Source organism: Symphalangus syndactylus, chromosome 11 (assembly GCF_028878055.3).
Source record: "Symphalangus syndactylus isolate Jambi chromosome 11, NHGRI_mSymSyn1-v2.1_pri, whole genome shotgun sequence".
Lineage (NCBI taxonomy): Eukaryota > Metazoa > Chordata > Mammalia > Primates > Hylobatidae > Symphalangus > Symphalangus syndactylus.
Window position 1 is genome coordinate 68,304,399 of NC_072433.2, and position 27,867 is coordinate 68,332,265.

Here is a 27,867-nt window from a genome sequence, read left to right on the forward strand (position 1 = left end):
GATTCTGGATATTAGCCCTTTGTCAGATGAGTAGGTTGCGAAAATTTTCTCCCATTTTGTAGGTTGCCTGTTCACTCTGATGGTAGTTTCTTTTGCTGTGCAGAAGCTCTTTAGTTTAATTAGATCCCATTTGTCAATTTTGGCTTTTGTTGCCATTGCTTTTGGTGTTCAATAACAGGCTGTGAAATTGTGGCAATAATCAATAGCTTACCAACCAAAAAAAGCCCAGGACCAGATGGATTCACAGCCGAATTCTACCAGAGGTACAAGGAGGAGCTGGTACCATTCCTTCTGAAACTCTTCCAATCAACAGAAAAAGAGGGAATCCTCCCTAACACATTTTATGAGGCCAGCATCATCCTGATACCAAAGCCCGGCAGAGACACAACCAAAAAAGAGAATTTTAGACCAATATCCTTGATGAACACTGATGCAAAAATCCTCGATAAAATACTGGCAAACCGAACCCAGCAGCACATCAAAAAGCTTATCCACCATGATCAAGTGGGCTTCATCCCTGGGATGCAAGGCTGGTTCAACATATGCAAATCAATAAATGTAATCCAGCATATAAACAGAACCAAAGACAAAAACCACATGATTATCTCAATAGATGCAGAAAAGGCCTTTGACAAAATTCAACAACGCTTCATGCTAAAAACTCTCTATAAATTAGGTATTGATGGGACATATCTCAAGATAATAAGAGCTATCTATGACAAACCCACAGCCAATATCATACTGAATGGGCAAAAACTGGAAGCATTCCCTTTGAAAACTGGCACAAGACAGGGATGCCCTCTCTCACCACTCCTATTCAACATAGTGTTGGAAGTGCTGGCCAGGGCAATTAGGCAGGAGAAGGAAATCAAGGGTATTCAATTAGGTAAAGAGGAAGTCAAATTGTCCCTGTTTGCAGATGACATGATTGTATATCTAGAAAACCCCATTGTCTCGGCCCAAAATCTCCTTAAGCTGATTAGCAACTTCAGCAAAGTCTCAGGATACAAAATCAATGTACAAAAATCACAAGCATTCTTATACACCAATAACAGACAAACGGAGAGCCAAATCATGAGTGAACTCCCATTCACAATTGCTTCAAAGAGAATAAAATACCTAGGAATCCAACTTACAAGGGACGTGAAGGACCTCTTCAAGGAGAACTACAAACCACTGCTCAATGAAATAAAAGAGGATACAAACAAATGGAAGAACATTCCATGCTCGTGGGTAGGAAGAATCAATATCGTGAAAATGGCCATACTGCCCAAGGTAATTTATAGATTCATTGCCATACCCATCAAGCTACCAATGACTTTTTTCACAGAATTGGAAAAAAACTACTTTAAAGTTCATATGGAACCAAAAAAGAGCCCGCATTGCCAAGTCAATCCTAAGCCAAAAGAGCAAAGCTGGAGGCATCACGCTACCTGACTTCAAACTATACTACAAGGCTACAGTAACCAAAACAGCATGGTACTGGTACCAAAACAGAGATATAGATCAATGGAACAGAACAGAGCCCTCAGAAATAATGTTGCATATCTACAACCATCTGATCTTTGACAAACCTGACAAAAACAAGCAATGGGGCAAGGATTCCGTATTTAATAAATGGTGCTGGGAAAACTGGCTAGCCATATGTAGAAAGCTGCAACTGGATCCCTTCCTTACACCTTATACAAAAATTAATTCAAGATGGATTAAAGACTTACTTACATGTTAGACCTAAAACCATAAAAACCCTAGAAGAAAACCTAGGCAATACCATTCAGGACATGGGCATGGGCAAGGCTCTTCAGTCTTAAACATGTAGCTTCCAACGTCATCTTGAGAACTGATAGCCAGTGGAAGGAGAAAGAACAGGGAGGATATATGTTTATGGCTTTTATGTGAGGCAGGCCTTGCATTGGCACATACTCTTCTGCCTAAATCTGATTATAAGCAGAAGAACGCATTCCGATGGTCACACCTTACTGCATGGGGGCTAACAGATGTCTGCTTGTTTTTCAAGGAATAGGAAGAAATGTTTAGTGAATACCTAGCAGTCTGTTGCCAGAGATGGTTTTTGTTGTTTCAATTCCATTGTACATTCTTCTTAGCATTTAAAAAATTATTTGAACTTTTGAACAGGCAATATCTTCACATACTTTAAAAGTTTAAAAATGTGAAAAGTTTCACAGTAAAATGTTTGCTTATCATTCCTGCCCCACATCTGCTCAGATCCCACTAGGTAATCGTGGTTATTACTTTGTCATGTATACTTCCAGAAACCTTTTGTTTAAAAAAGCAAATATGAATTATATATATGAAATCTCTTCCCTCCTTATTACATAGATGGAGCCATAATATACCCAGTACTTTGTACTTGGCTGTTTTCCCTTAGTAGTATAAGATAGTTATTTTAAATTTTGTATTATTCAGTCTCAATGACAAGGTGGCGTTCCCAGCTTCAGGGAATTTCTAATCTAATCTGGTCAAGGTATAATCTACAGTAAGGAGGAAGAGATACAAGTAGTGGAAGCTTTTGTACTAAAATCAAATACTTACCTGTTACTCACTCTGTAACTCAATACCACGATTAGAGCAAATGAGTAATACCTTTATAAGTCAAATTAGATTTTTAGAAAACTGCTTTAGGGAATTAGGCATGCTAAGATAATTCTTGGCATTTAAATCACGTAATTAAGGGAATAGAAAATGGTTTGTGTTAGGAAATAGATCTTTGACTGCATTTTTGCATGACTTTCTGATGCACTAAGTACATTTTAGTGGTCAATGTTCTGTACATTAAATGGCTTTTGTTTTGGTAAACCCATATGTTTGGAGTATTAATGGTTGTATTTCTAATTTGTTACCCTGGCCCAAATGATGAAGTAATAGAATGTTGCATATTTCCTTCCACTTAACATTTAATTTGTGTTAATGAAACCAAATGTCACTTTTAACTCTGGAACGTCTAAAATGAGCTACACTGGGAAGCCCTGTGTATTCTTTGTGGTTTCCCATGTTCCATGAGCCACCAACCGAGTGTTCACTTGCAGTCACTCTGGTTTACTCAGCCCCCGGGGATGCATTACTGCTTGGAAATGGGAAGGGAGAGTAGCAGGTGGTGCGTAATTGTGAGCTGTGTTTGCTTGGGACTGACCTGGTGCCCCTTTCCTCTGCCGGGTTGAATGAGAGTTTAAAAGAGGAACTGCTGCTGCTGAGAACAGAATGAACCCAAGTGCCTCTTACCCAACTGTCTGTCCCGACTGTCAGTGCATAGGGATTAACTAACATCCAGGAACTTTTAGCTGGCCTCTGCTTTGTTCTTCAACATTAGGACCTTCAATGAGCTCTAGACCTGCACAAACGACCTGCAGCAAATGGCAGCTTTCATTTGGGCTGAGGAAGAGGAATATTGGAGAGAATGAGGAGAAGGAGATAAATATCTTTTCTTTTTTGGCCCTTCTGCTTTATCTTTCTCCATCTTTATGCCTTTATTAATGAGGATTTTCCAAATATCGCTCTTCAAAAATGCCATAAGAAGACTTCATTTCCTGTGGTTTTAATGTCATAAAATATCTCCTTATGTGAAATAACTAGATATGCTGGATCAAGCATAACAAATATCCCTTTAGGACATTGCTGAATCTGTATTTAAAACAAGGGAAAAACTGAGGGAACAGATAGAAAAAGGAACTGGAAATGGAAGTGAATTGACTGCTGCAGCTGCCCTCTGGGCTCCTGCAGATCTTGGTAATCAAAAGGATTGGGGTTCAATTGCCTTGTGGGAGACAGGAGACAGGAGACAGGGTCTTGGGTCCATTTAAGTTAGAGATACCATAGTAACGTGAGACACTCAAAGGACTGTGGTCTCAGTAGAGAGGTGACAAGTACGTCTCGACCTATTCTTACCTGAGGAAAATGTTTCTAAGAATTCTTAACCACAGGCCCTCCCTCATAGATTTTCAGTTTCAGTTTATACTCTGTGTGGTCTGGCAATTTCCAAGCTGTGAAACTTACTTAAAACAGTCTGATGGTACTCACATAAATCACCAAGTTAAAAAAATACAAAATAGAATAAAAAATATGAGCATAGAAAATAAATACTATCAAAAGGGCTCAGATTGATTTAAAAAGGAACCACAGACAATTCTTTAAGACTGAATGGACTAAAGAACTCATTCATTTAACCAAAAACCATCTCTGCCACAAAAACTATTGAAATTAAAAAAAGAATGACTTAAATAAGAATGGATCTTATACTCCAAAAAGAAGGAAAGAAAAAACAACAACAACAAAGCAGGATATGGGTTAAACAAGAATGGAGGAAATAACTGAAATGCAAGATAATACCTGAAGAAATTACCTAGAATGCAGCATAGGGTAGCAATGTCAGGCCTTCAGTGTTGCTTCTCTGGATTTTTGAAACAGCTTTCTAACTGGTATTCCTGACACTGTCCTTATGTGCATCCAAACTATTAGCCTTGGATCCCAGCTCCTGCTGTCACATTTTCAAACCTTCACCCTCCATTTTCCACTAATCTTTTATAGACAATAGCTAATCTTTTACTCAATAGCTACCCCCAGGAAATCCTCCCTGATCCTAAAACTGCATTTGTTCATTAGATACTCCTGGCCTGTGTTCCCATTCTACCTAGATCATAACCCAGTTATGATCTTATTACATTGTTATCATTAATGCTTTTTTAAAAGTTTTACTATTCATCACTAGAGTGTAAATTATTTGTAGACTAGCAAAGCTCTCTTGTTAACAATTATAGCCCTAATGTCTACCACTTTGTACAATTAGTACTTTGTAAGCACTCAGTAATTGTTCGTTGAATGTAAGAATGAATGTTGTATGTGAAAGGTGAAGCTATATGGGTCTAATGATGCTGAGATCCTAGGAAAGGGCCTATGATTCATGTCTCTGACAGGAGATTATATAGGTGGTTCATTTAGCCATTTCACATGACCAGTGTGTTAATGTCTGAATTTAATTTACTCGTTCTGTGTCGTCTTTAAAGCCAAACTTCAGTAGAACGAAACCAAACAAAAAATACACCCCCAGCAGTTTGTATTTCAGCTCCCCACCCCCACCAGATAACGTTTTTTAAACATTTTATGTTGGTGGGTACAAAGTAGGTCTATATATTAAGGGTGTATGAGATATTTGATGCAGGCATACAATGTATAATAATTGTATCAGGGTAAATGGGGTATCCATCACCTCAAGCATTTATCATTTCTTTATGTTACAGATATTCCCATTATACTCTTCTAGTTATTTTTAAATGTACAATAAATTGTTGGCTGTAGTCACCCTGTTGCACTCTCAAATACTAGATCTTATTTAATATATCTAACTATACAAAATTATCTTAAGTTTGAATTATAGAGGCATTTTCACAGTACCAACCAGTAGGTACTGACTCCATCACTGACAATAGCTATAGGTCACACTCTGTGTTTCTGAGTGACAGCCACACGTGGTAGATACTCACGTCACCACCTAGTTTATCTTCAAATGTGAAGGACTCCAGTGACACTCACATTTAGTCCTTGCATTTTTGGTAGTAAAGATGAATCTTTGTCATCCCCAGGACCTCGTCTTTTTGTTTGTTCAGTATATGGAATGAAATGACTCAGGTGCCTTCTTTCAGTTAATTTAAGTTGTATAGTAAGATCAACCATAGAATACTATCAGGTATCTTGGAATAATATCTTTATCATCATCCAATTGATGATGCTTCTTCCAGTTTTGTTTCCTGTTGTTATCACTCCATCTCACATTAATTGCACTAAAATAATAATTCTTTATTGTGTGGCCTGACATACTGTTTTATTACAATTATTTGGAAGGTCTTGTTACTACTGCACATTAAAGAACAATTCTAAGGTATGTGAATTGTTTAATTTTTAAAAATGTAGTCATTCTTGCTTATTTCCATTCTGATCTTCGTATAGGAGTTAAAGATGGAATTATAGCTAACTGCAGTGATGAGAAATTTGTGGTGAACAGTGCCACATACCCTTTCACTCTCTCCCTGCCCATTTAGACCTCCATAATTATTAATAGTTACAGTGTGCTTTCTCAATGCAACCTACTGTCCAGTCTCAGCACAGCGAGTACTTCAGATCATTACTGCTTGTCAGGTTTAGCACTCAAGATCCCAGGACTAGCTTTTCTTGTATAATTCCCACTTGTTCACTTTGCACAAAATACCTGTTTACATATCTATGCCCTAAAGTTTGCCCACACATAGTTATTTCTGAGCTCATATTTTGGGTGCTATTTATCCCTCTTCCATGCTGTTCTTTGTGGTGTCTACGGAACAAAATTTGTAACGATGTGGTAACAGTAAACATTTATGAGTGGTTGTCATGATGTAGCAGGTACTATGTTAAGTACCTGACATGTATTATTTCATTGAATTCTTGTACTAACACTAAGAGTTAGGGCCCATTGCTCTTCTCATTTTATAGATGGAGAAACTAGGGCAAGGCTAAATAATTGGTAAATGGCAGAGCCTGGGTTTGAATCAACCTCTGAGGTAGTCCTTAAAGGAGGTTGGGTTAAAACCAAACTGATTGATAGTGAATATACTGCTTTTGCCTGTGTTGGCACTAGGCTAGAATAAAAACCTTTTCCTTTATGTTTTCCCAGATTCCAACCAACTTGGCCTAACCTTTCAAGTCTCTAAGAAATTTATAGTTTTATATCTATTAAAAAAATCTTCTGGTAGACTTCATAAATATGACTTAGATTTTTATTAAACTCTTGCTCGTATCTTTCTATATCTCAGAAAACCTTTAATTTTTGAGACAGTAGCTATTTGTGTAGGCTGTCTTATACGTTCACAGATGGCATTATTTTATCAGTCCTCAAACCATCTGTAGCATCAACTTAGTCTATTCCAATTGGTGTCATCTTTCATTTATGCAGGAGTGAGTTATTAAAGTAAAACTTTATATTTGTATAACATTTTGGGTAAATGTTAGAGTAAAACATTGGTTTATTTTATCACAACAACCCTTTGCAAAGAAAATTTATTTTTTCCAGCTCATCTTGATTTACTTTATATGTAGTCTTCAGAATGAAATTGAATCAAATAACTGTTTATTGAGCACAAGTTGTTATCCTGAAATGTAGGGATAAGAAATGACCCCTGTGTTCACTGAATTTACAGTCTTGTAGGAAAGACAGTGAAGTAGTAAATTCCCATTGAAGAAGAAATACAATTATGATTACCACTATGAGAAGAGAAAAGATGGTAGTATGGGAAATGATAGTAAAGGGATTAAGTCTGGTCTAGTGAATCTAGAAAGGCCTTTCAGAGGAAGAGAGGGTAGGAGTTCACAAGACAAAGTGTAGCTGGTGGGTGGTAGGGAAGAGGAAAATAACCTTGTAGGCAAAGTAAGCAGCAAATGAGAAAGCCTCCATGTCAGAGAGCTTGGTGTAACTAAGTCATTGAAAGATACGCAGTCTGACTGGAACTTAGAGTAGGAGGAGGAGAGTGACACATGATCTCAGGGGAGACCCGACAGCTAAACAGGCATCAGTTGTTTTTTAAGACAATTAAAGATTCTGGATTTCAACCTAAGATCAATGGCAAGTCATGGATGGGTTTAAAGCAGAGATATGACATGAACAGATTTGGGCTTTAGGAAAACCACTCAGGCTGCAGTGTGGAGAATGAGTTGGAAAAAGGGACGGAAGTGGGGAGGAAAGTTAGGAGGTTGTTTCAATATGATTTTGACTTAGACTATAGTAGTGGCAGTAGAGCTGGAGAGTGGTGGATGGATTACAGAGTCCACCCTGCTGAGAATGGAAGAGCCAGCCCTTGTGTGTACAAAGCTCTGTCTTGCTCTCCTGCATCATACTAACGAATGGTCCTTCTGCATACAAGAGTATGAGCCAGAGAAAAATGGAACAAAAATGAGGCCTGAAGTTAGTATAGAAGCTCCTGTATTATGAAAAGGCATGATCTCACAGGTAGTTAAGGATAATAAAGACAAAAGCACTCAACTAAATCGAAAGTCCTCAGTCTGATTGTAATCTAGCCAGGATCCTGATCTAAGATTTGCTCTTCATATCAGTGTGTATGATGTCAACATAATTTTGAGAGACAGCATGTTTATTCAGTGGCTGATGCCTCCTTTCCCCCAAAACATCAGTTCATTCTTTCATCCACTTGTTTATTTATTCATTCATTCATTTACAAACACTTCAAATCCTTACTGAGGACTTACTACTCACCAGACATGTTTACTTATCTTAGTTTTTAATACTACAGATGGCCATTATCCCTAGTGTGGGCCTTTGATGTTTATAGGTACTTCATGGACCACATCTCACTGAGGATACATTTAGTCCATCAGGTTTCCATTTTAAGTTGACTCATCACTTAAGGTGTAGCCGTTGGTAAAATCCCGCAACCCTGATCTTCTATGTATCTGAATGTCATATCCTCTGCACTTTCTATTGCTACTCCCCAATCTTTGGTCAGGGTCAATATGTTTAATTCAATTCATTCAAACAGTTGGTCAGTTCAGCCATCACCACCACCACTAAGTCGTCTTGTTGGTCATTGTTGAACTATTATATTAGCCAAGGTAATGCAAGCTATCAGCAAACAAATTCTCCGTCTAAGTGGCTTAACTACATTAGAAGTTTATTTCTTGCTAATATAAGTTCAGTTGGTAACAGATCCGGGAATGGTGGATTTTCTGCTCCACTGTGGACTCAGGCTAATAGAGTTACCATGCGGCTCACAAGCTTGCCTAGCTGGCAAAGGGGATTAGGTGAATGTGAAAGCTTATTCAGGAAGTTTTTATGGGACAGGGCTGGAGGTGGCTTACATCATTCCCACCCATGCTTCAGAATTCAGGTACATGGCCATACCTAACTACAGGGGAGACTGGGAAATGTGGTCTTTGTGTTTGCTTGGTGAGCCTGTCTTTGTCAAACCCAGCTAGTGAATTTCCTTCTATGATACCTGCTCTTTGATTCAGATAATAATAAGAGGCATGGAAGGACCAGATATATTGTTGTAGGGCTTTTTCCTTAGTTCAGCTAAAGACAGTGGGGTTGGGAGAGGGTGGTCTTTATCACACAGCCATGTAAAATTAGGCCCGCAGACAATTCGAAGGAGGAGTAAAATGGAATTTATTGGGCAAAAAGCAATAAAAAGGGAAACAAGGACTCTCCACCAAGACAGAGCGAGAATCTTGCTAGTATGCTTCCCGCCTCACAGACTGTAATCCCAGGTTCCACCCAGGAGGAGTGGGGGCCAGGCTCCTCCCTGCTGCCAAAGGCATGAACTTCTGTGTCTCCACCCCAGTGCACCCTCCTCTCAATGCATACACCCATTGGAGTTTTGTCAGGGAGCCCTTCCCACCTGACTGTCTCAATATGAAGGAGGAGTTTCCTTTGTGCCTAGTAAGTGGCTGTGTCACATTCCTGGGCATTAGAGTGGGAAATGTCTACATTCTGAATTCCTAACATACCTGATTATTGCTATTACTCTTTTCTCACAGGGAAATAAATGCCCGGCTTGATGCTGTATCTGAAGTTCTCCATTCAGAATCTAGTGTGTTTGGTCAGATAGAAAATCATCTACGTAAATTGCCCGACATAGAGAGAGGACTCTGTAGCATTTATCACAAAAAAGTAAGTGTGATAGAAATCTATTAAAGCTGACAGTGTTCTTCAGCTTGAGGACACTATATATTAAAAGAAAACTTTTGAGAGCTCTATTGTTATTTTATTTTGTAAAGTCTTACAAATAGCATGCGAGAGTAGCTGAATCCTCAGAAATTTTAATAGTACAATTTAGAGTTATTCCAATTTTTCCATTGTAGAGAATAAAGTTTTCTCATGTGCCTTAACTACAGCAACATAGAGGCCCTTCTATTATAATATAGGGTATTCTCCTGTTTCATCCTGAAAGTACAGACTATTATCAAAATAGGAAATTTATGTAGACTTGTTATTTTAGAAAAAAAAAAACCTTACTTCTTTTGATCTTAGAACAAATTATTTCTTAAACTAAGGAAAAATCTGCTAGTATAACATCTGTGGTGGTAATTAGTATGCAGACAAGCTTGGATATTGAAGGTGAGTAAAGGATTATTTTGATTTTTATCACTTAAGCTTTACAGTTTGAGTCATAGCAAAAATGAGTCATTTTCCACAGTTAGGGAAATAATTTAGGTTATCTTCAAAATATGCCTAAAATTAAAAAAATTATTAATATTTTTAAATGATAAACACTATAAACTCTTTATGGTGTTTTACTTTTTGCAGAAGTCATTCACATACCTTATACTCTTTGTTCCTTATCAAAACTTTATGACATTTAGAAGTTAGTATTTTTATTACCTTCTTACTAATAAGAAATTATATCTAATGCTATGTGTGTGTGTGTGTGTGTGTGTATATATATGTGTATATATATAAAATGCTGCAACCACTTGAATTACCCTGGCTAATATGATGATGCTGAGAGGTTTAGTAACTTGCTAGTAACAGAATCTGTATTTAGACCCAGGATTCTTGACTGTGTTTTCATTGGCTGTGTCTTTTGGACCCTATCATGTTTGATGTAGTTATCTTGACTGCCATTTTTTTTTTCTCGTTGCCACTTTTCATAAGCAAATTTTATTTTTTCTCCAAATGTAACTCCTTGCCAATTTAATAATTTTACTGTAAAACCGTTTTTATGTGCCTAAATTTTTATTTTATTTTATTTTATTTTTGAGACAGAGTTTTACTCTCGTCACCCAGGCTGGAGTGCAATGGCGTGATCTCGGCTCACTGCAACCTCTACCTCCTAGGTTTAATTGATTCTTCTGTGTCAGCCTCCTGAGTAGCTGGGGTTACAGGCACCCGCCACTATGCCCGGCTAATTTTCGTGTTTTTAGTAGAGACGGGGTTTCACCACATTGGCCAGGCTAGTATCGAACTCCTGACCTCAGGTGATCCACCCACCTTGGCCTCCCAAAGTGCTGGGATTATAGGCATGAGCCACCGCGCCCAGCCAATATGCCTAAATTTTAGTTGTGACCAATTTTTCATTAGTATTTCTATATTTTTCATCCCCTTTTACCCCTACAGAGTTTTACTAGAATGGTAAGTACTGCTTCTAAGAATACTTGAGGTGCCCAAGAGGACTTACGTAACTGTTTTACATGCTTCGGCTAAATTTGAAAACAATGCACAAGCCAGAATTAGAAATACTGATCCTGGGGAGAAAGATACATGAGTTGGTTATGGGGTCAGGGGAGTCTATTGCATCATTATTGGGTACACCATGTTATTGTTTTGCTGGCAATAGCAGAAGCTGTGCTGATAGTCGCAAGTTTTATGGTAGACCTTTTTGAAGTTGCAATGTGGGTGCCAAACCATTTGTTGTTTTGTATCCTTAGCTCAGAGCCTGAAAATTGGTGCATATTAACCTTCTTTAAACAACAGATCTCCAGGCACCTTGCCTTAGCTACTTCAAAGGATTCACTGACAGATGTCAGAGATTTGAAAACAGAAGCAAAGCTGAAAATCTTTCAGTGGCTACTCAAATGCACAAAGTCAAAGTGTCCATGGCATCAAGATGGCAGCATCAGTTCATGGGGCTGTGATTTCTATTCCACCTTCCTGCCTTTTTGTAAACCTTACTTTGATGTTTGTATTGCACAGGGTTTGTGTATTTATAAAAGTTTCAAAACTCAGTATGCAGTGCAAGAATGACTTATTTTGGAATTTCAAAATATATTTTACTAAAGGAACTTATAACTCACTTGAAAGCCATTCCTTGTTGCTGTTTTAATGTTTGTTTGCACAAGAATGTACCTAAAGATTAGTTTGAAGGGTGAAGAGTAGAAATGATCTGGTAACAAACCAACTTCAGGAAAGCTGAATGCTTTAAACCAATGTTTTATAGATTAGTTGGCTGGCTCTATGAACACACCGTCAAACATATGTCTGTTCTTTATTATTAGATTACTCTAAATAAGCTTCTACTGTGTACACCACATAGTGGGTGATGTCCTGGGTACAGATTGTGCCAATTATGTGAAATTCATAAAATGAGAAGGAACACTGGATGTTGTGGGAAGTAGTTAGCATAGGCTGTATGGTTTTGTGGAAAGTGCCCTGGAATATGTACCAATAGGTGTTTTTATGGTGATAATGGTAGAGGATCTCAAGTGAGCTGATTCTGGTATAACATACACATTTCTTCTTCTTCTTCTTTTTTTTTTTTTTTGAAACAAGATCTCAGTGTGTCACCCAGGCTGGAATGCAGTGGTGCGGCCACAGCTCACTACAGCTTCAGCCTCCAGCCTTCTGAGTAGTTGGGACAATGGCACGTGCCACCATGCCCAGCTATTTTTTTTTTTTTTTGTATTTTTTTGTAGAGACAAGGTGTTGCCATGTTGCCCAGGCTGGTCTCCAACTCCTGGGTTCAAGAGATCCTCCCACCTTGGACTCCCAGTGTGCTGGGATTACAGGTGTGAGCCACTGTGCTTAGCCTAAAATAAACATTTCTTTTGATGGCAAAATGTTAAATTCAAATCTTGTAAATAGTGCTAGTCACAGGAACCCATACTAACTTTGCTCAAGAACTGTTTTGTAAGAAATTCTTAAGTAACTGCCAAGGCTGGTGAACACATTTAAAGGATAATCACACTTAGCAAATGTTGAGGAGAGTGTTTTCAGAATTTTCTAGGTGAAAATCGTTTTTTAGCTAGGGAGGAATAAGCCCAAAGCCGCATGTTCAGTGTGGCACTTAAGCTGGGGTCCTTGCCATCCTGTGTCCAGTGAGGCCCTGCCTCCATACTTGTGGGTCTGTGCTCAAGCTCTCCCAGTGAGACAGCTGCTGCCAGAAGTAGGGCGGAACTCCTGGAGAGTGACTTCAGGAGCAGCCACTTACCCATCCTCAGCTTTCTTGCAGCTTCTTTTGAGTTCTTTTGCTTAAGAAACTTGAGAACAACCTGCTGCCTGTGGCTTTGAACATGATTGTAAAGCACTACTGGTTTTCACCTTGCTTCTGTTGCTGACTTAACTTTACATTATGTCTCAGCTTGGAAAATTAATCATTTTCTTGGGATTACAATAATCACAAGAGGTTAATATTCAAAATTATATTGAAAATGTCTATATTTGGTTACTTTTGTTAAAAGGTATCGTTAATTGACTAGTGGCCAAAAAGCTTCCAGGTTTCACATTTATGTACAGTCCAGCTTCCTGTATGGGGTGGCGAGGGGGTCTTTCTGGAGAAAAGTGCCTCGTGATACACTTAGAATTCAACATTTGCTCAGTTGGACCTAACTTCTTATTTTTTTATGTAATTTACTTCACCCTTTGTGGTTAGTAATTACCTTTTTGAATATGTTCTTAGCCTTAATCTATTTCATGTATACTATTTATTATGTGCCTTATTAGTTTACCCCTAAATTGTTTTCTTATCTCAAGACAGTTCTTTTCAGCCAACATTCTATCAGTTTTATTTTCCTGAGCTGTCTTCTAGAGCCTTCTAACTGGATCCAGTCTGGACTGGTTGTCCCCATATCTGTTGTATAGTACTATCTTAGATTCCCTTTACTTCCCTTGAGTTGAATCTTTTATTTTCTATATTCCATGTCTTCCTCTTGGTTTATTTCTTCATTTTGGTGGAGTATATCCTCTAGAACCTTCCTGAGAAAGCATATTGGAAGTAAATCTTTTGAAACATTCATGTCTGAAAGTGTTTTTTTTTTTGTTGTTGTTGTTACTACCTTCACATTTGATTGGTAGTTTGGATTGGTATAAAATTCTAGGTTTTAGATGACTTCATTATCTTTACTTCCTCTTCTGTTGAATTTTTCATTTCTACTATTATACCTTAATTTCCAAGAATTTTTGTTTTCTCGTTCTCCAAATGTTTTTTCTTTTTAAAAGTAGCATCTTGTTTCATGGTTGTAGTATCTTCTATTTCATGGAAGATATTATTAATATTTTTAGAAGTTCCCTAGCAGGGCAGAATCCATATTGGTACACAAGTCTTTTTGGATTCTTGATGTAAATTGTGTCTCAGTTTTCCTTAAGGACAGTTTAAAATTCAGGTACCTTGAGTCTTTTAAGTCAGTTACTATTTATCTGTTTACTTAATAGCTTCTAACATATTGCTGTTGTCCTCTTTTCTAGTGTGTTTTTTTTCCTTTTTTTTTTTTTTTTTTGAGACGGAGTCTTGCTCTGTTGCCCAGGCAGGAGTGCAGTGGCATGATCTCGGCTCACTGCAATCTCTGCCTTCCGGGTTCAAGCGATTCTCCTGCCTCAGCCACCTGAGTCGCTGGGATCACAGGCGAGTGCCACCACACCTGGCTGATCTTTGTATTTTTAGTAGAGATGGGGTTTCACCATGTTGGTAGGGCTGGTCTCGAACTCCTGACCTCGTGATCTGCCTGCTTCAGCCTCCCAAAGTGCTGGGATTACAGGCGTGAGTCACTGCGTCCAGCTGGTTTTATGCCTTTTTAAACAATCTCTTAACTGTTGTTTCAAGATGGAGAGAAATTAGATGCCTGTGTTTAACCCACTCTCTTTACCAGAAGCTATGATGTAAAAATTATTCATGTTCATGTTAAAAAAAAAAAACTACAGTAGTATGCAAGGGTATACAGTAAAGGGTAAAAAGTCTCTCTCTGCCACGCCTCCATACCTACTACCCAGAGGTAACCAGAGTAAGTCACATGTGTTACCTCCTAAAATTTTTATTGGTATTTAGATTTTTTATTTATATAGAATAATGTATATCATTTAAAGAATCACAAAGAAAGTGTTACCATGTAAATACATAAAAATATATACATATATGGTATATGATATAAACATACTATATATATTCAATGTATGTTGAAATTATGGAGTTCTATACTGATACAAACAGATCTTAATTTTCTTTTAGCTGTTTCGTAGTAACACACTGCATGAGTTTTTCCTAATAAGATCCCAACTGATGGATATTTATTCCTTATTCATCTTTTTAAATTATAAGCAGCGCTACTATGAATATTCAGACACACATGTTTTTCACTATTTGTTAGTCTATTTTTAGATAAATTATTTAAAGTGATGCTTAGTCAAAGAGTTATATGCACTTTTTTATTATGAAGACATGCCAAGTTGTCTTTCAAAAAGGTTAGTCCTCTGCTAATAGTATATAAAAGTGTCTTTTTTTTCTTTTACATCCTTTTACATGGTTATTGTGAAGCTTTTAAATCTTTGACATTCTGATAAGTGAAAAATGCTATCCTGTATTTCTTTTTTTTTTTTTTTCTTTTTTATTATACTTTAGGGTTTTAGGGTACATGTGCACAATGTGCAGGTTTGTTACATATGTATCCATGTGCCATGTTAATTTCCTGCACCCATTAACTCGTCATTTAGCATTAGGTGTATCTCCTAATGCTGTCCCTCCCCCCTCCCCCCACCCCACAACAGTCCCCGGAGCGTGATGTTCCCCTTCCTGTGTCCATGAGTTCTCATTGTTCAATTCCCACCTATGAGTGAGAACATGCGGTGTTTGGTTTTTTGTCCTTGCGATAGTTTACTGAGAATGATGTTTTCCAGTTTCATCCATGTCCCTACAAAGGACACGAACTCATCATTTTTTATGGCTGCATAGTATTCCATGATGTATATGTGCCACATTTTCTTAATCCAGTCTATTGTTGTTGGACATTTGGGTTGGTTCCAACTCTTTGCTATTGTGAATAGTGCCGCAATAAACATACGTGTGCATGTGTCTTTATAGCAGCCTGATTTATAGTCCTTTGGGTATATACCCAGTAATGGGATGGCTGGGTCAAATGGTATTTCTAGTTCGAGATCCCTGAGGAATCGCCACACTGACTTCCACAATGGTTGAACTAGTTTACAGTCCCACCAACAGTGTAAAAGTGTTCCTATTTCTCCACATCCTCTCCAGCACCTGTTGTTTCCTGATTTTTTAATGATGGCCATTCTAACTGGTGTGAGATGGTATCTCACTGTGGTTTTGATTTGCATTTCTCTGATGGCCAGTGATGAGGAGCATTTCTTCATGTGTTTTTTGGCTGCATAAATGTCTTCTTTTGAGAAGTGTCTGTTCATGTCCTCTGCCCACTTTTTGATGGGGTTGTTTGTTTTTTACTAAAGAGCTTCTGCACAGCAAAAGAAACTATCATCAGAGTGAACAGGCAGCCTACACAATGGGAGAAAATTTTTGCAACCTACTCATCTGACAAAGGGCTAATATCCAGAATCTACAATGAACTCAAACAAATTTACAAGAAAAAAACAAACAACCCCATCAAAAAGTGGGCTATCCTGTATTTCTAATTTGCTTGTCTTTATATATGAAGATAATCGTGTACATACTTGCTGTTCTCTTTCTATGAGCTGCATATTCAGTTTGTTTAGCCATTGTTCTTTGGATTATTCATCTTTTTCATGTCAATTTGTAAGAGCCTATTATGTTTGGGAGAATTTCGCCTTGTGTCTGTTATGTCTTACAGATATTATCCTTCACATTTTTCAGCTTGTTTAACCTATTTTTGCTATATGGTTTATGTTATTTTAAAATGAAAAAATACTAAACAAGTATTGGCTTTGTTTTCATTAGCTAAAATTATTTCCTTTATACCTTTAAAATATTACATAGTATTTAACCGCATTTAGAAAATATCAGTGATATTTTATTTCAACTAACTAGTTAATAGAAAATTTAAACTTTCCTCAATTCTGATTCTAACTTTTAAAAGATCACTAATTAAACTTCATTTTCGTGTATCTTATGCTATTTCATAAAAAAAATTCTATTTTCAGTGTTCTACCCAAGAGTTCTTCTTGATTGTCAAAACTTTATATCACCTAAAGTCAGAATTTCAAGCAATAATACCTGCTGTTAATTCCCACATTCAGTCAGACTTGCTCCGGACCATTATTTTAGAAATTCCTGAACTCCTCAGTCCAGTGGAGCATTACTTAAAGATACTCAATGAACAAGCTGCCAAGTAAGTACCAGACCCTGAATTCTTCCTTTTCACCAGGCAGTATAATTCAGTGCATTTGCCATTTGATTTGTGGATTCTTAATCTTTACTAGAATAATAATAGACGTTGCATGAGTACATATATAATTAGAAATGCGATTGGACCCTAAAGGTGTTACATTACAGCTGGAATACTTGCTATCTAAAATTTAGGCAGTTTACCATCTAGGATAGATATAGTACTCCCCCACATATCAGATGATGGAAAGGTAAAACACAGGCAAAGCCAAGCAGTAGTACTTTATTAACCCCAAAATGAGTGTCAGATATCTTGTACTCATTTCCTATATTTCCAGAGATGTCTTTATATTTAGAATCTGTAAAAGCAAAGTTATCCTTTAAAAGGTAGTTATTTTATAACGTATTGCACAAAACATTCTATATAAATAAAATAGGATTTGACATTTCCATTTGTCTTTGTTTTCTGCATAGGCAAACTACAAATAATTTATCTCTTGGTTTTACCATGGGAATCATGAACTTAAAAAGCAGAAATGATATTAGGGTAATTTTGACCATCCTCAGAGAAGTTAAAAAACAAACCCATAAGTGGTTAGTGACAATTGGAACCACATTTCTCTGACTTCCAGTGCTTTCCTCTTTCATCACACTATGAAAAATAAGCGATAACTGCTGTAATTAATAAACTTCGAATATGTATTTGCATTTTTTGATTTTTTAGAGTTGGGGATAAAACTGAATTATTTAAAGACCTTTCTGACTTCCCTTCAATAAAAAAGAGGAAGGATGAAATTCAAGGTGTTATTGACGAGATCCGAATGCATTTGCAAGAAATACGAAGAATACTAAAAAATCCTTCTGCACAATATGTGACAGTATCAGGACAGGAGGTAATGTCAAACTTACTTTTATTTTCTATTAGTTTTCCTCTAGTAAAAAAGCTATTTTAAAATGTAAATAAAAATCTGAGGATAGGATATGTATTATCTTTTCCAATTTTCTGTTTTGTTCCTTGGAAATATGTTGTAATAACTTGTTTTGATAAGAATTATTTTAATGATGGTGTTTTATTAGTCTCTTGTGAAAGTAATGCAACTTAATGTTATATGTGTATTAGCGTTATCTGTTGAAATTATATTATAGAAAATCTCAATTACTATGAATAGCAACTTATAGAATTCATTTGTTCTAAATCCAAGAAAGAGAAGTTAGTCTTTGATCCCTACCTTACAGATGATGAAATGATACAAAGCCTGTGTTGATTGGCTCATACAGTGATTAAACCAGTGGGGCTTCCTCCTAAAGTTAAGAGTATAGCTGCTAAAAAAAAAAACAAGTCTAGAGTGAAAAACTACAGTTAGTGAGTCTTCCATAAAATTATGGTACTGTTTAGAATGTGTTTCTTGGGGGTGTGTACTTCTGTTTAAAGTTTGATAGTAATGTCTGAATGAGAACCAGAAAAGGAAGAAGTATGCCTTTAAATATGGTTGTACTTTTCAATCCTATTCTGAGTTTTGAGGCGTGCTACTCCTATATCTTATGTTTAATAAAATATGAAGATTCAAACTGAGGGAGTTTGAGAAATTCTGTTTTATTAAAATACCAAATTAGGAAACTTATGGTTAACTTCTATAGAATGAGCATTTTATTCAGGATTTTTTAAAAATAGATATTTTTCTGGTGGGGAAGAACATAATTTCAAATCAAATTTTTAAACATTTACATTGTTTTGTGTGTTTTGCCAAAAGATTGTTGAATGTATAGTTATTTGAAATAAGAAGCTCTACATTAGTTGAGAATGTTCATTAAAATGTTAATTAGTCTTGTGTTATTTCATAGATTTACCCATTAAGTCAACCTGTCTTCTGAACTAAAATTATTAAGATATTATACTCAGCAGACATTCACAATGCCACATGGAGCTCTATATAACAGAAAAATGATTTGACAATATTTATACTTATGTTTATTGTCTGAACAGACAAATACCAAATATTTAATTGTAACTCTTGTTTTTACTATGCAGTCATGACCTTGCAAAGTGAAAACTGGCCTAAAGGCCACTATTCTGGCTACTGGTTTAAAATCAGATGATCAACACTGCTTTAGTTACTTTAATAAAAGATATGTAGTAGAAAAGTGGCTGCCTTTTCTACTACATATTTTTTTTTTTTTTTTATAGTGGAGAAAGCTAACTGTAAGTGCCAGTTCTACCATTTACATGCTGTATGACCATGGAAGAGTTACCTCTGTTGTAAGACTATTATGGAGACCAATTAAGTTAAAATACATGGAAGTGCGTTTTAATCATAAAGTGCTATGCTTATACTACTCATATAATAACAATAATAGTAATACAGTTACCATTTATCAAGTACTTGTTAAAGTCTAGAACGGTGGTAGGTGCCTACATATATTATTTAATTCTTGTAACAATGCTAAAAAGGGTCATTCCAGTTTTGTTGGAAAGAAAACCAAGGTTTGGAGTAGTTAGATAAGTTACCCAAGGTCCGAAGCACAAATCCAGCCCAATTCTGCCAGACTCTAGTCTTTCTATTATATTAATATCAGTATTTCATTCCATTTATTAATTCCAAATATTAATACAAGGATTCTCAACACCATGGATTTTATCTGACAAAATCTAGATATTTTAGAGCTCATAGTATTCAAAATAAAATAAAGTTTAAGTCTTGGAAAGACGGTCCTGGATTCATTTGGCAGTTTTTGAGTAAAAATGAGAGAAAATTATCAGGAATTCATAAGAGGTAATAGACCGGTTATTCATTATGAATGTGACATTGAGGTTTAAGAAAAAGTACAGCATGGAGATCAACTAATTGTATTAAAAATTATTAGGAAGATCAGTTATCTTTTATCTTTACTAGGTTAAGTTGATGAATTTGAGGAACAAAGTTTCTTCGTTATTAATAGTAAGATGGATTCCTGTTGGTTTTTAATAATCTCCTCTAGAATTTTAGTAGAATGTTAATACAAAATTGCTTTCAGAAAACCTTTTGAAAATTAATAATTATATTCATTGGAACTCCAAAGGAATTCTAAATATTCAAAATTGTTTTAATCAAATTCTGTTTTAAAAAAGACTACAGTGGCTCACACCTGTAATCCCAACACTTTGGGAGGCCAAGGCAGGAGGATCGCTTGAGCTCCGGAGTTCAAGACCTGCTTGGGCAACATAGCGAGACACCATCCCTAAAATATAAAATTAGCCAGGCATAGTGGAATGTGTCTATGCTCCCTGCTACTCGGGAGACTAAGGTAGAGAATCACTTGAGCCTGACAGGCTGAAGTTGCTGTGACCCGTGGTTGTGCTACTGTACTCCAGCCTGGGCAACGGAGAGAAACCCTGTCTCAAAAAAAAAAAAAAAAAAAAAAGGACTAATGGTATTCTCAAATTATTTAGAGATACTTAAAGGACTAGGAACAGACTCCATCAAATGTGATTATCTCTGAGAAGTGAGGGAGGCAGAGGGGAAAACCCTTATTTTACATTTATTGGTGCTTCTTTATGCCTTTCTGTTCTGACATTTTATTTCTATACATATGGCTTTTGTAATAACCTTAAAAGACCCATTATAGCAGCCCCATGTGATCCATGTGATGGTATGTGGATCTTGTTATTTTTACTAAAATTAGATAAATGTGCCAGTCTGTTAATCCAGTGTTATTTTGACAACATTCATTTTTCACCTCTTCCCAGCTTTTATATACTCATTAGAATACTAAAGCCTTGTTGTGTGATGCCTTATTGTGTCTGACTATGTAAGTATTGGCTTAGAAGAAATTAATGAAAGCAGAAACTTTATATTTTTATGTAATAATGTACATACATTATTATGTATTATCTAATGAGTGTATGTATGAATGTGTGTGTGTATGTATGAATTGTGTGTATGTAATGAAAGCAGAAGTTTACATAGTGTACTGCTTCTGTTACAGTCTCTATCATATTTTATAAATATGGACCAATTATCTCTTAACCTTGAATGAAATATGGAATGGAAATGGGGCAATATTTACATTGGGGGCAGTACTGATAAGTATTATTATTATTACTAAGAGAAAAAAATCTTGGAAAAAATCTTTAGAAAGAGTTTTATTAATTGACAGCATGCAGCATATACAAATACCTGTTTACTTTGTATAAAATGTGGAAAATAATCTGTTAAATCTGAGTACTTTTTACTTAGATTTAAAATATAGTAAAAAAATCCTTAAATTAAGAGAATGAAAGTGGGGGAGTGGAGGAATGGGTTAAGTGTGGTGCTGGAGAAAACAGCAGTTTCTGGAGTGAGAATTTCGGCAAACCTAGCAATGTTGCCAGCCCAGTGATACCACAGGCTATATAGATTGAGTAACAATATCTGACATTTAACTAAGACAGAATTGGGTCCCAGGAGAAGAATATGAGAGATTGCTTATAATGAATCAAGGCAGACTACTCACATCAACACCTAATAAACAAAGTCAGGAACTGTAGAGCAGGAAAAGTTGCTATGAGAGCTTTCTAAGATTACTGGAATGTATGCTGTTTTTCTATGTCAGTTTTCTTTTCTTTAGTAATAAAATTCTTAAACCAAAGGCCTACCTGTTCATTCTTAGAATGTTTGAAAAAAAGAATAGCTAGGAAAAAAATATTGTATCTCATCGAGCTAGCAGATGACAACTCTGAGGAGGAACCCAGCCTGAAACCCCGAGGACTGCTGAGTGGGGAAAAGGGACACTCAGGATCAGTCCAAGGACCAGACCCTGTCTGAGGATGTGACCAGAGGAGTTTAACTTGTGCTTTCCTGACTCTCGCGGTTTCCCCCCCTGCATTGGCACTGTATTGGCTCTGTATATGGTGGCCCACTGTAGCGATTGTGGTCCTAGAGTAGAACTTTTGATACTTACAGATTGAATAGTTGTGGTCCAAACTGTTCCCAAGGTGCTCCTTGTTCAAAATGTCCACGATCCCTTAGCCAGTAACTCCTGTGGAGCTCTGTGTTAGTCATTATGCATCTGGATGTGTCCTTCCCAAATATCAGTGATCCAGTCAGTCTGTTCCTGAATTTTGCTGTTTGCCTTTAGCATAGCTTTTTCCAGAATTATTTTATAAAAAGGCCAACATTTCTTTTGGTAGAACACTTTAAAACAGCAGAATTATTTAGCACAGTTTGAAAGTGATTTTATCTTTCCCATTAATGATATTTTTTGTGGTTTTTCAAAAGTTACTTTTTGTAGCCAAAGGAGGCTTGTTAGACTCTTAACTATTTAAGTGGGTGTGGCAGATTTGAAACTGTATTAATTCTCTATACATGAGGGCATCACTAGTTCAAAACAGTTTTCTAAGGATGAAATTTTTTAGATTAGCCACTAATTCTTAATATAATTAATGTAAAAGCTACAGTGTTTCTATTAATGGGAAAAATAAATTCAAGAACCATGTTGATACTGTTATTAATATGAACATTATAAATACCTGAAGTTATGTGCATATAATAAAACTGATAAATGTGAAAAAGTTCTCATAGTTCTCTCAAAATTATAACCACACAGCTTCTGGGTTCCATTCTGCTAGAAATTTATTTAAGTGAATCATTGAATTAGTTTTTTTGCTTTTGTTTTTGTTTTTTATTAAGACAGAGTCTTGCTCTGTCGTCCAGGCTGGAGTGCAGTGGCGCGATCTCGGCTCACTGCAACCTCCACCTCCTGGATTGAAGTGATTCTCCTGCCTCAGCTTCCCGAGTAGCTGGGATTACAAGTGCCTGCCACCACGCCTGGCTAATTTTTGTATTATTAGTAGAGATAGGGTTTCACCACGTTGGCCAGGCTGGTCTTAAACTCCTGACCTCCGGTAATCTGTCCGCCTCAGCCTCCCAAAGTGCTGGGATTACAGGTGTGAGCCATCGTGCCCAGCCTGAATTTGGTTGTAATAATACAGGAATGCAAGCACACTGAGAAGAGATAATATATAACCAAGGCTAAAAATCAATGGTGTGATAGAACTTCACTTGCTTCCTGGCTGATTTCAGAGAACCTTATTTGCAGAGCACAGTTGGATCTATAAAGATGTTATGAATGTAAATTAAAATGACAGGAGATATTATCTCACCCCAGTTAAAATGGCTTTTATCCAAAAGACAGGCAATAACAAATGTTGATAAGGATGTGGAGAAAAGGAAACTCTCGTACACTGTTGGTGGGAATGTAAATTAATACTACCACCACCACTGTGGAGAACAGTTTGGAGGTCCCTCAAAAAAAAAAAAAAAAAAAAAAAAAAGAGCTACCATGTGATCCAGCAATCCCACTGCTAGGTATATATCCCAAAGAAAGGAAATTAGTATATTAAAGAGATAGCTGCACTGCAGTGTTTATTGCAGCACTATTCACAACAGCTAAGATTTGGAAGCAAACTAAGTGTCCATCAACAGACAAATGGGTAAAGAAACTGTAGTACGTATTCACAATGGAGTACTATTCAGCCATAAAAAAGAATGAGATCCTGTCATGTGCAACAACATGAATGGATTATGGAGGTCATTATGTTAAGGGAAATAAGCCAGGTGCAGAAAGACAAACTTTGCATGTTGTCACTTACTTGTGGGAGCTAAAAATTAAAACAATTGAACTCACGGAGATACAGAATAGAATGATGGTTACCAGAAACTGGTAGTGGTAGTGGGGGTGGAGGGGATGAGGGGATGATTAATGGATACAAAAAAACCAGAAAGAATGGATAAAACCTAGTATTGATAACACAACATGGTAATTATAATCAGTAATAATTTAATTGTACATTTTTAAATAAAAGTATAATTGGATTATTTGTAGCACAAAAGATAAATGCTTGAGGTGATGGATACCCCGTTTACCCTGATGTGATTATTATGCATTGTATGTCTGTATCAAACTATCTCATGTAACCAATAAATACATACAGCTACCATGTACCCACAAAAATAAAAAAAAGATATTATGGTTCATATAAGTAAAAACTTAAAGAAAACTCTCATATGGGAAGAAATACTTTGTTCTCTTTATAGTTAGGGAAGTCAGTGCTTTCCTGTGAAGATACTTTTAGAGGATTTCGGTTCCTTGGATAAAAACTACCTAAAAATCCTCTCTGTTCAGAATAGGGGAGGATCGTATCTCAGACTGGTGTAACATCTAGTAATTGAATATTTTAAAATTTTATATACTTAGAAATTCAATCTTTTATGAGTAATAGAATTCTTAAGATAAGTGAGTATTAATTAATGAAAGAGGTGGTTAATGAAAAAGCCATCATTCAGAGTATACATATAACAATATTAGAAACATGAAAGCCCAAGTATTACAAATGTTTTATGCAGTACAAATTGTACTTTGTCCCAAGTAGTGAACCCTTAATTAATAATATTTGTCTGTATTGACATATATACAGTCTGAAAAAGATACTGGACTTATCTTGAGTGTTTAACAATATATAATAAATTGTTATACCACAATTTGGGGAAAGCTTTAAAATATATAATGGTTACTCATCTAAATATCTGTTTATTTGTATTTGTTTTAGTTTATGATAGAAATAAAGAACTCTGCTGTATCTTGTATACCAACTGATTGGGTAAAGGTTGGAAGGTAGGTTTAAAATAAATTTTTTTCTTATAATGCATTATGATGACATCTGTATATCTGTGTGCTACTGGGCTCATAGTAGCCACATTCTTGAAATTAAAAGCAATTCTTTTTATTTTTATTTTTTTTCTTATGGAACTTTTTTTTTTTTTTGGAGGGGATGTAGTCTTGCTCTGTCACCCAGGCTGGAGTGTAGTGGTATGATCTCAGCTCACTGCAACCTCCGCCTCCCTGATTCAAGGGATTCTTGTGCCTCAGCCTCCCGAGTAGCTGGGACCACAGGTGGGCACTACCACCTCTGGCTAATTTTTGTATTTTTAGTAGAGACGGGGTTTCACCCTGTTGGCCAGGCTGGTCTCAAACTCCTGACCTCAGGTGATTCACCCACCTCAGCCTCCCAAAGTGCTGGGATTACAGGCGTGAGCCACTGTGCCCTGCCCTTTCTTACAGAACTTTTAACCAAGGAGATCATTATTTTTAACTCTTTATCATTGATTTTAAAACATTTTTCAAAAGGGTAACTTATTTTTACACATCTGTTTTCTTGTTTTGTAAATTATTGCTTTATTTTTATAGCACAGGGTACACATGGAAGAAAAGTTGAGGAACCTTCAATTGTAAGATTAATTTAGTTGCTTTTACTTCCTGATGAATGCTATGCCTGACATTTCTTTTAAGAAGCTGCAATTTCATCTTCTACCTCACTGAGCTCCACATTTCTTTATTCTTAATGCCTTCCTTGGCACATAATTATTATAATTCTTTACATCTTTTTTTGTAACCCAGATCATGAATTGATGAAAATAAATTAATCAAAAACAAATTTAGAGAACCACATTGGGACTCTGCCTTTTCTCCTTGGTTAGACCCTAATCTCCAAGAGAGGACTCATTTAAAGACAAGGTATTAGGGAAGTATATACAGCTGTGAGTAGTATCCTTTGTGGAATATTTATTAGTACTGTTATCAATAAGTTGCACAAACATGAGATGAAAATGGTACATTTGCCTAAGATGGTAGAAGAGGGACTAGTAGCTGGTAATAGTGTACAGGCATTCTGTTTTAAGGATGAAGGGAAATTTTGACATAACGTGTGAATGATTGTTAATTTATTACATATATAATATATGTAATACATATATACAAAAATATATAATAATACAAATATATATATATATTTTTGTTTGTTTGTTTGTTTGTTTTTAAGACGGAGTCTCTTTTTGTCACCCAGGCTGGAGTGTAGTGGTGCAATCCCAGCCTACTGCAACCTCTGCCTCCCGGGTTCAAATGATTCTGCTGCCTCAGCCTCCCAAGTAGCTGGGATTACAGGCACCTGCCACCACAGAAGGCTAATTTTTTTTGTATTTTAGTAGAGATGGGGTTTCACCATGTTGGCCAGGCTGGTCTTGAACTCAAGTGATCCACCTGCCTTGGCCTCCCAGTAATTTATTATTTTAACTTAAAAAGAAAATGTTTATTATCCATTGCCACATCATCAGATGTTGAACGCACAGGCATGGATTTCTTTCATTCTAATACCATCTTTTTTTTTTAAATGCTACCAGAAGCTGTACTTTAGATTTGAGTATCGTTGATTATAGAGGATGTTTTCTCTTTTTGCAGGCATTCTTTCTTTATCTGTTTTTGTCCTATACCACAGCTAATGAATGAAATATGCATTATGAAGAGAAATTACCAAAAACCATGTTAGTCTATCTACAACAATAACCGAAATATCTCCCTAAATGAGTTTTTCCAGAAGATAAAGCTTTGATAAATATGTTGGCATAGAAGTCTAGATGATATAATTTTAAAGCAACAAGCAAGGCATAAATCAGTGACACCATCTTTCAGATGTTCAGTAATGTAAATTGAATTGACAGATAAGATAGTTAGGGAAAGGTTCATTGCAGTTTATCTGTTTGGCCATAGGGTTTTGACAGAGATGGGTTAGAACATCAGGAGTCAGATTTTGAATGCAAAAGGCCCACCCCTAATCCAGCAACTTGGCAAATTAAAGTGCAACAGTGTGTTACAAGAGTTGGGGAGCAAAAAAATACCAGACATCTTGACCTTTTCTTCTTGAAGACTTATCATCATAATGGCAGCATTAACAGCAACGGCAACCACCACCACCACCATCACCACCATAAAAGAACTAATTTTTATTGAATATTTATAGGCGCTCTCCTAAGTGTTATCTGTTTGATCTTGTCAACAGTACTTATGAGGTAGATCTTATTATCCCCATTTCATAGATGAGGAAAGTGATATTTAGAGAAGGTCTGTTCCATTTGCCCCAAATCACATAGCTAGTAAGTAAGTGGCAGGACCAGAGCCTCGACCTGGCTTCTCTAGGGACCCATGGCATCCCATGTTGTGCTGTAGCTACTGAACAGAGAGCAGAGATGATACTGAAGCCCAGATGGGGAGCATGTGGTATTTCTTCCCATCCAGAGCCACTGTGAATCTGCACAGATACAGTATCCTGTATCCAGTATCTCTTTCTTAATTGCCTCCTGAATTAATGCATTGCTATTCTTTGTAATGCCTTTTTATTTTTCTTTTTTCACTGAAATACTTCAGTCATACAGAAAAGCCCATAAAACAAAGAATAATACAACCTTCACCAATGTATCTACCTCCCAGCTTTGTCTTATTTTCTTTTACCATACATGCTTCTGATCTTTTTTAAAGAGCATTTTCACTTAGTATAATTTAAAGAAAAAACTTTTTGCCTATGAAATAAAAGTTCTAAACTCTGACTTTGCCATATGGGTATAATTTGAAGTGCATTTTAAAAGGCTTCCTGAGCAAAGTCATATTCTTTGGAATCAGTAGAGTTCAGGACCATAATTAAAGAATGTTCTTCTGTTTACAGCTGTTTACTTTCAAGATTCATCAGAGAATAATAAATAACTACTTTAATTTTCTAAAGTGATGGCATTTCAGATTTTTTACTAACCTTGATTTCCTATTTGTGTTCTTTCCCCTCTTCTAGCACAAAAGCTGTGAGCCGCTTTCACTCTCCTTTTATTGTAGAAAATTACAGACATCTGAATCAGCTCCGGGAGCAGCTAGTCCTTGACTGCAGTGCTGAATGGCTTGATTTTCTAGAGTGAGTTTATAATGAAAAATATAATCTGACTTTTTGCTATCAGAAACAGACTGGAAAAATCTTTCTATCAAAAAGAAAATAGAGATGACAGCTTGTGACCCACCATAA

At 36.4% G+C, this 27,867-nt stretch overlaps 1 protein-coding gene across 3 annotated transcripts in view; it reads left to right on the top strand.

Moving 5' to 3' along the window:
• The window catches only part of MSH3 (mutS homolog 3), a 235,127-nt gene that overhangs the window by 100,111 nt on the left and 107,149 nt on the right, over positions 1 to 27,867 (top strand). For 2 of the 3 annotated variants that reach the window (XM_063612172.1, XM_063612173.1), the window contains exons 13-18: positions 9,532 to 9,664; positions 16,832 to 17,019; positions 17,740 to 17,908; positions 19,201 to 19,215; positions 24,580 to 24,644; positions 27,643 to 27,759. In XM_063612172.1, coding sequence (XP_063468242.1) covers positions 9,532 to 9,664; positions 16,832 to 17,019; positions 17,740 to 17,908; positions 19,201 to 19,215; positions 24,580 to 24,644; positions 27,643 to 27,759 — 687 coding nt within the window. The remainder of the gene's footprint in view (positions 1 to 9,531; positions 9,665 to 16,831; positions 17,020 to 17,739; positions 17,909 to 19,200; positions 19,216 to 24,579; positions 24,645 to 27,642; positions 27,760 to 27,867) is intronic. The other variant, XM_055298178.2, reaches the window with a different exon arrangement.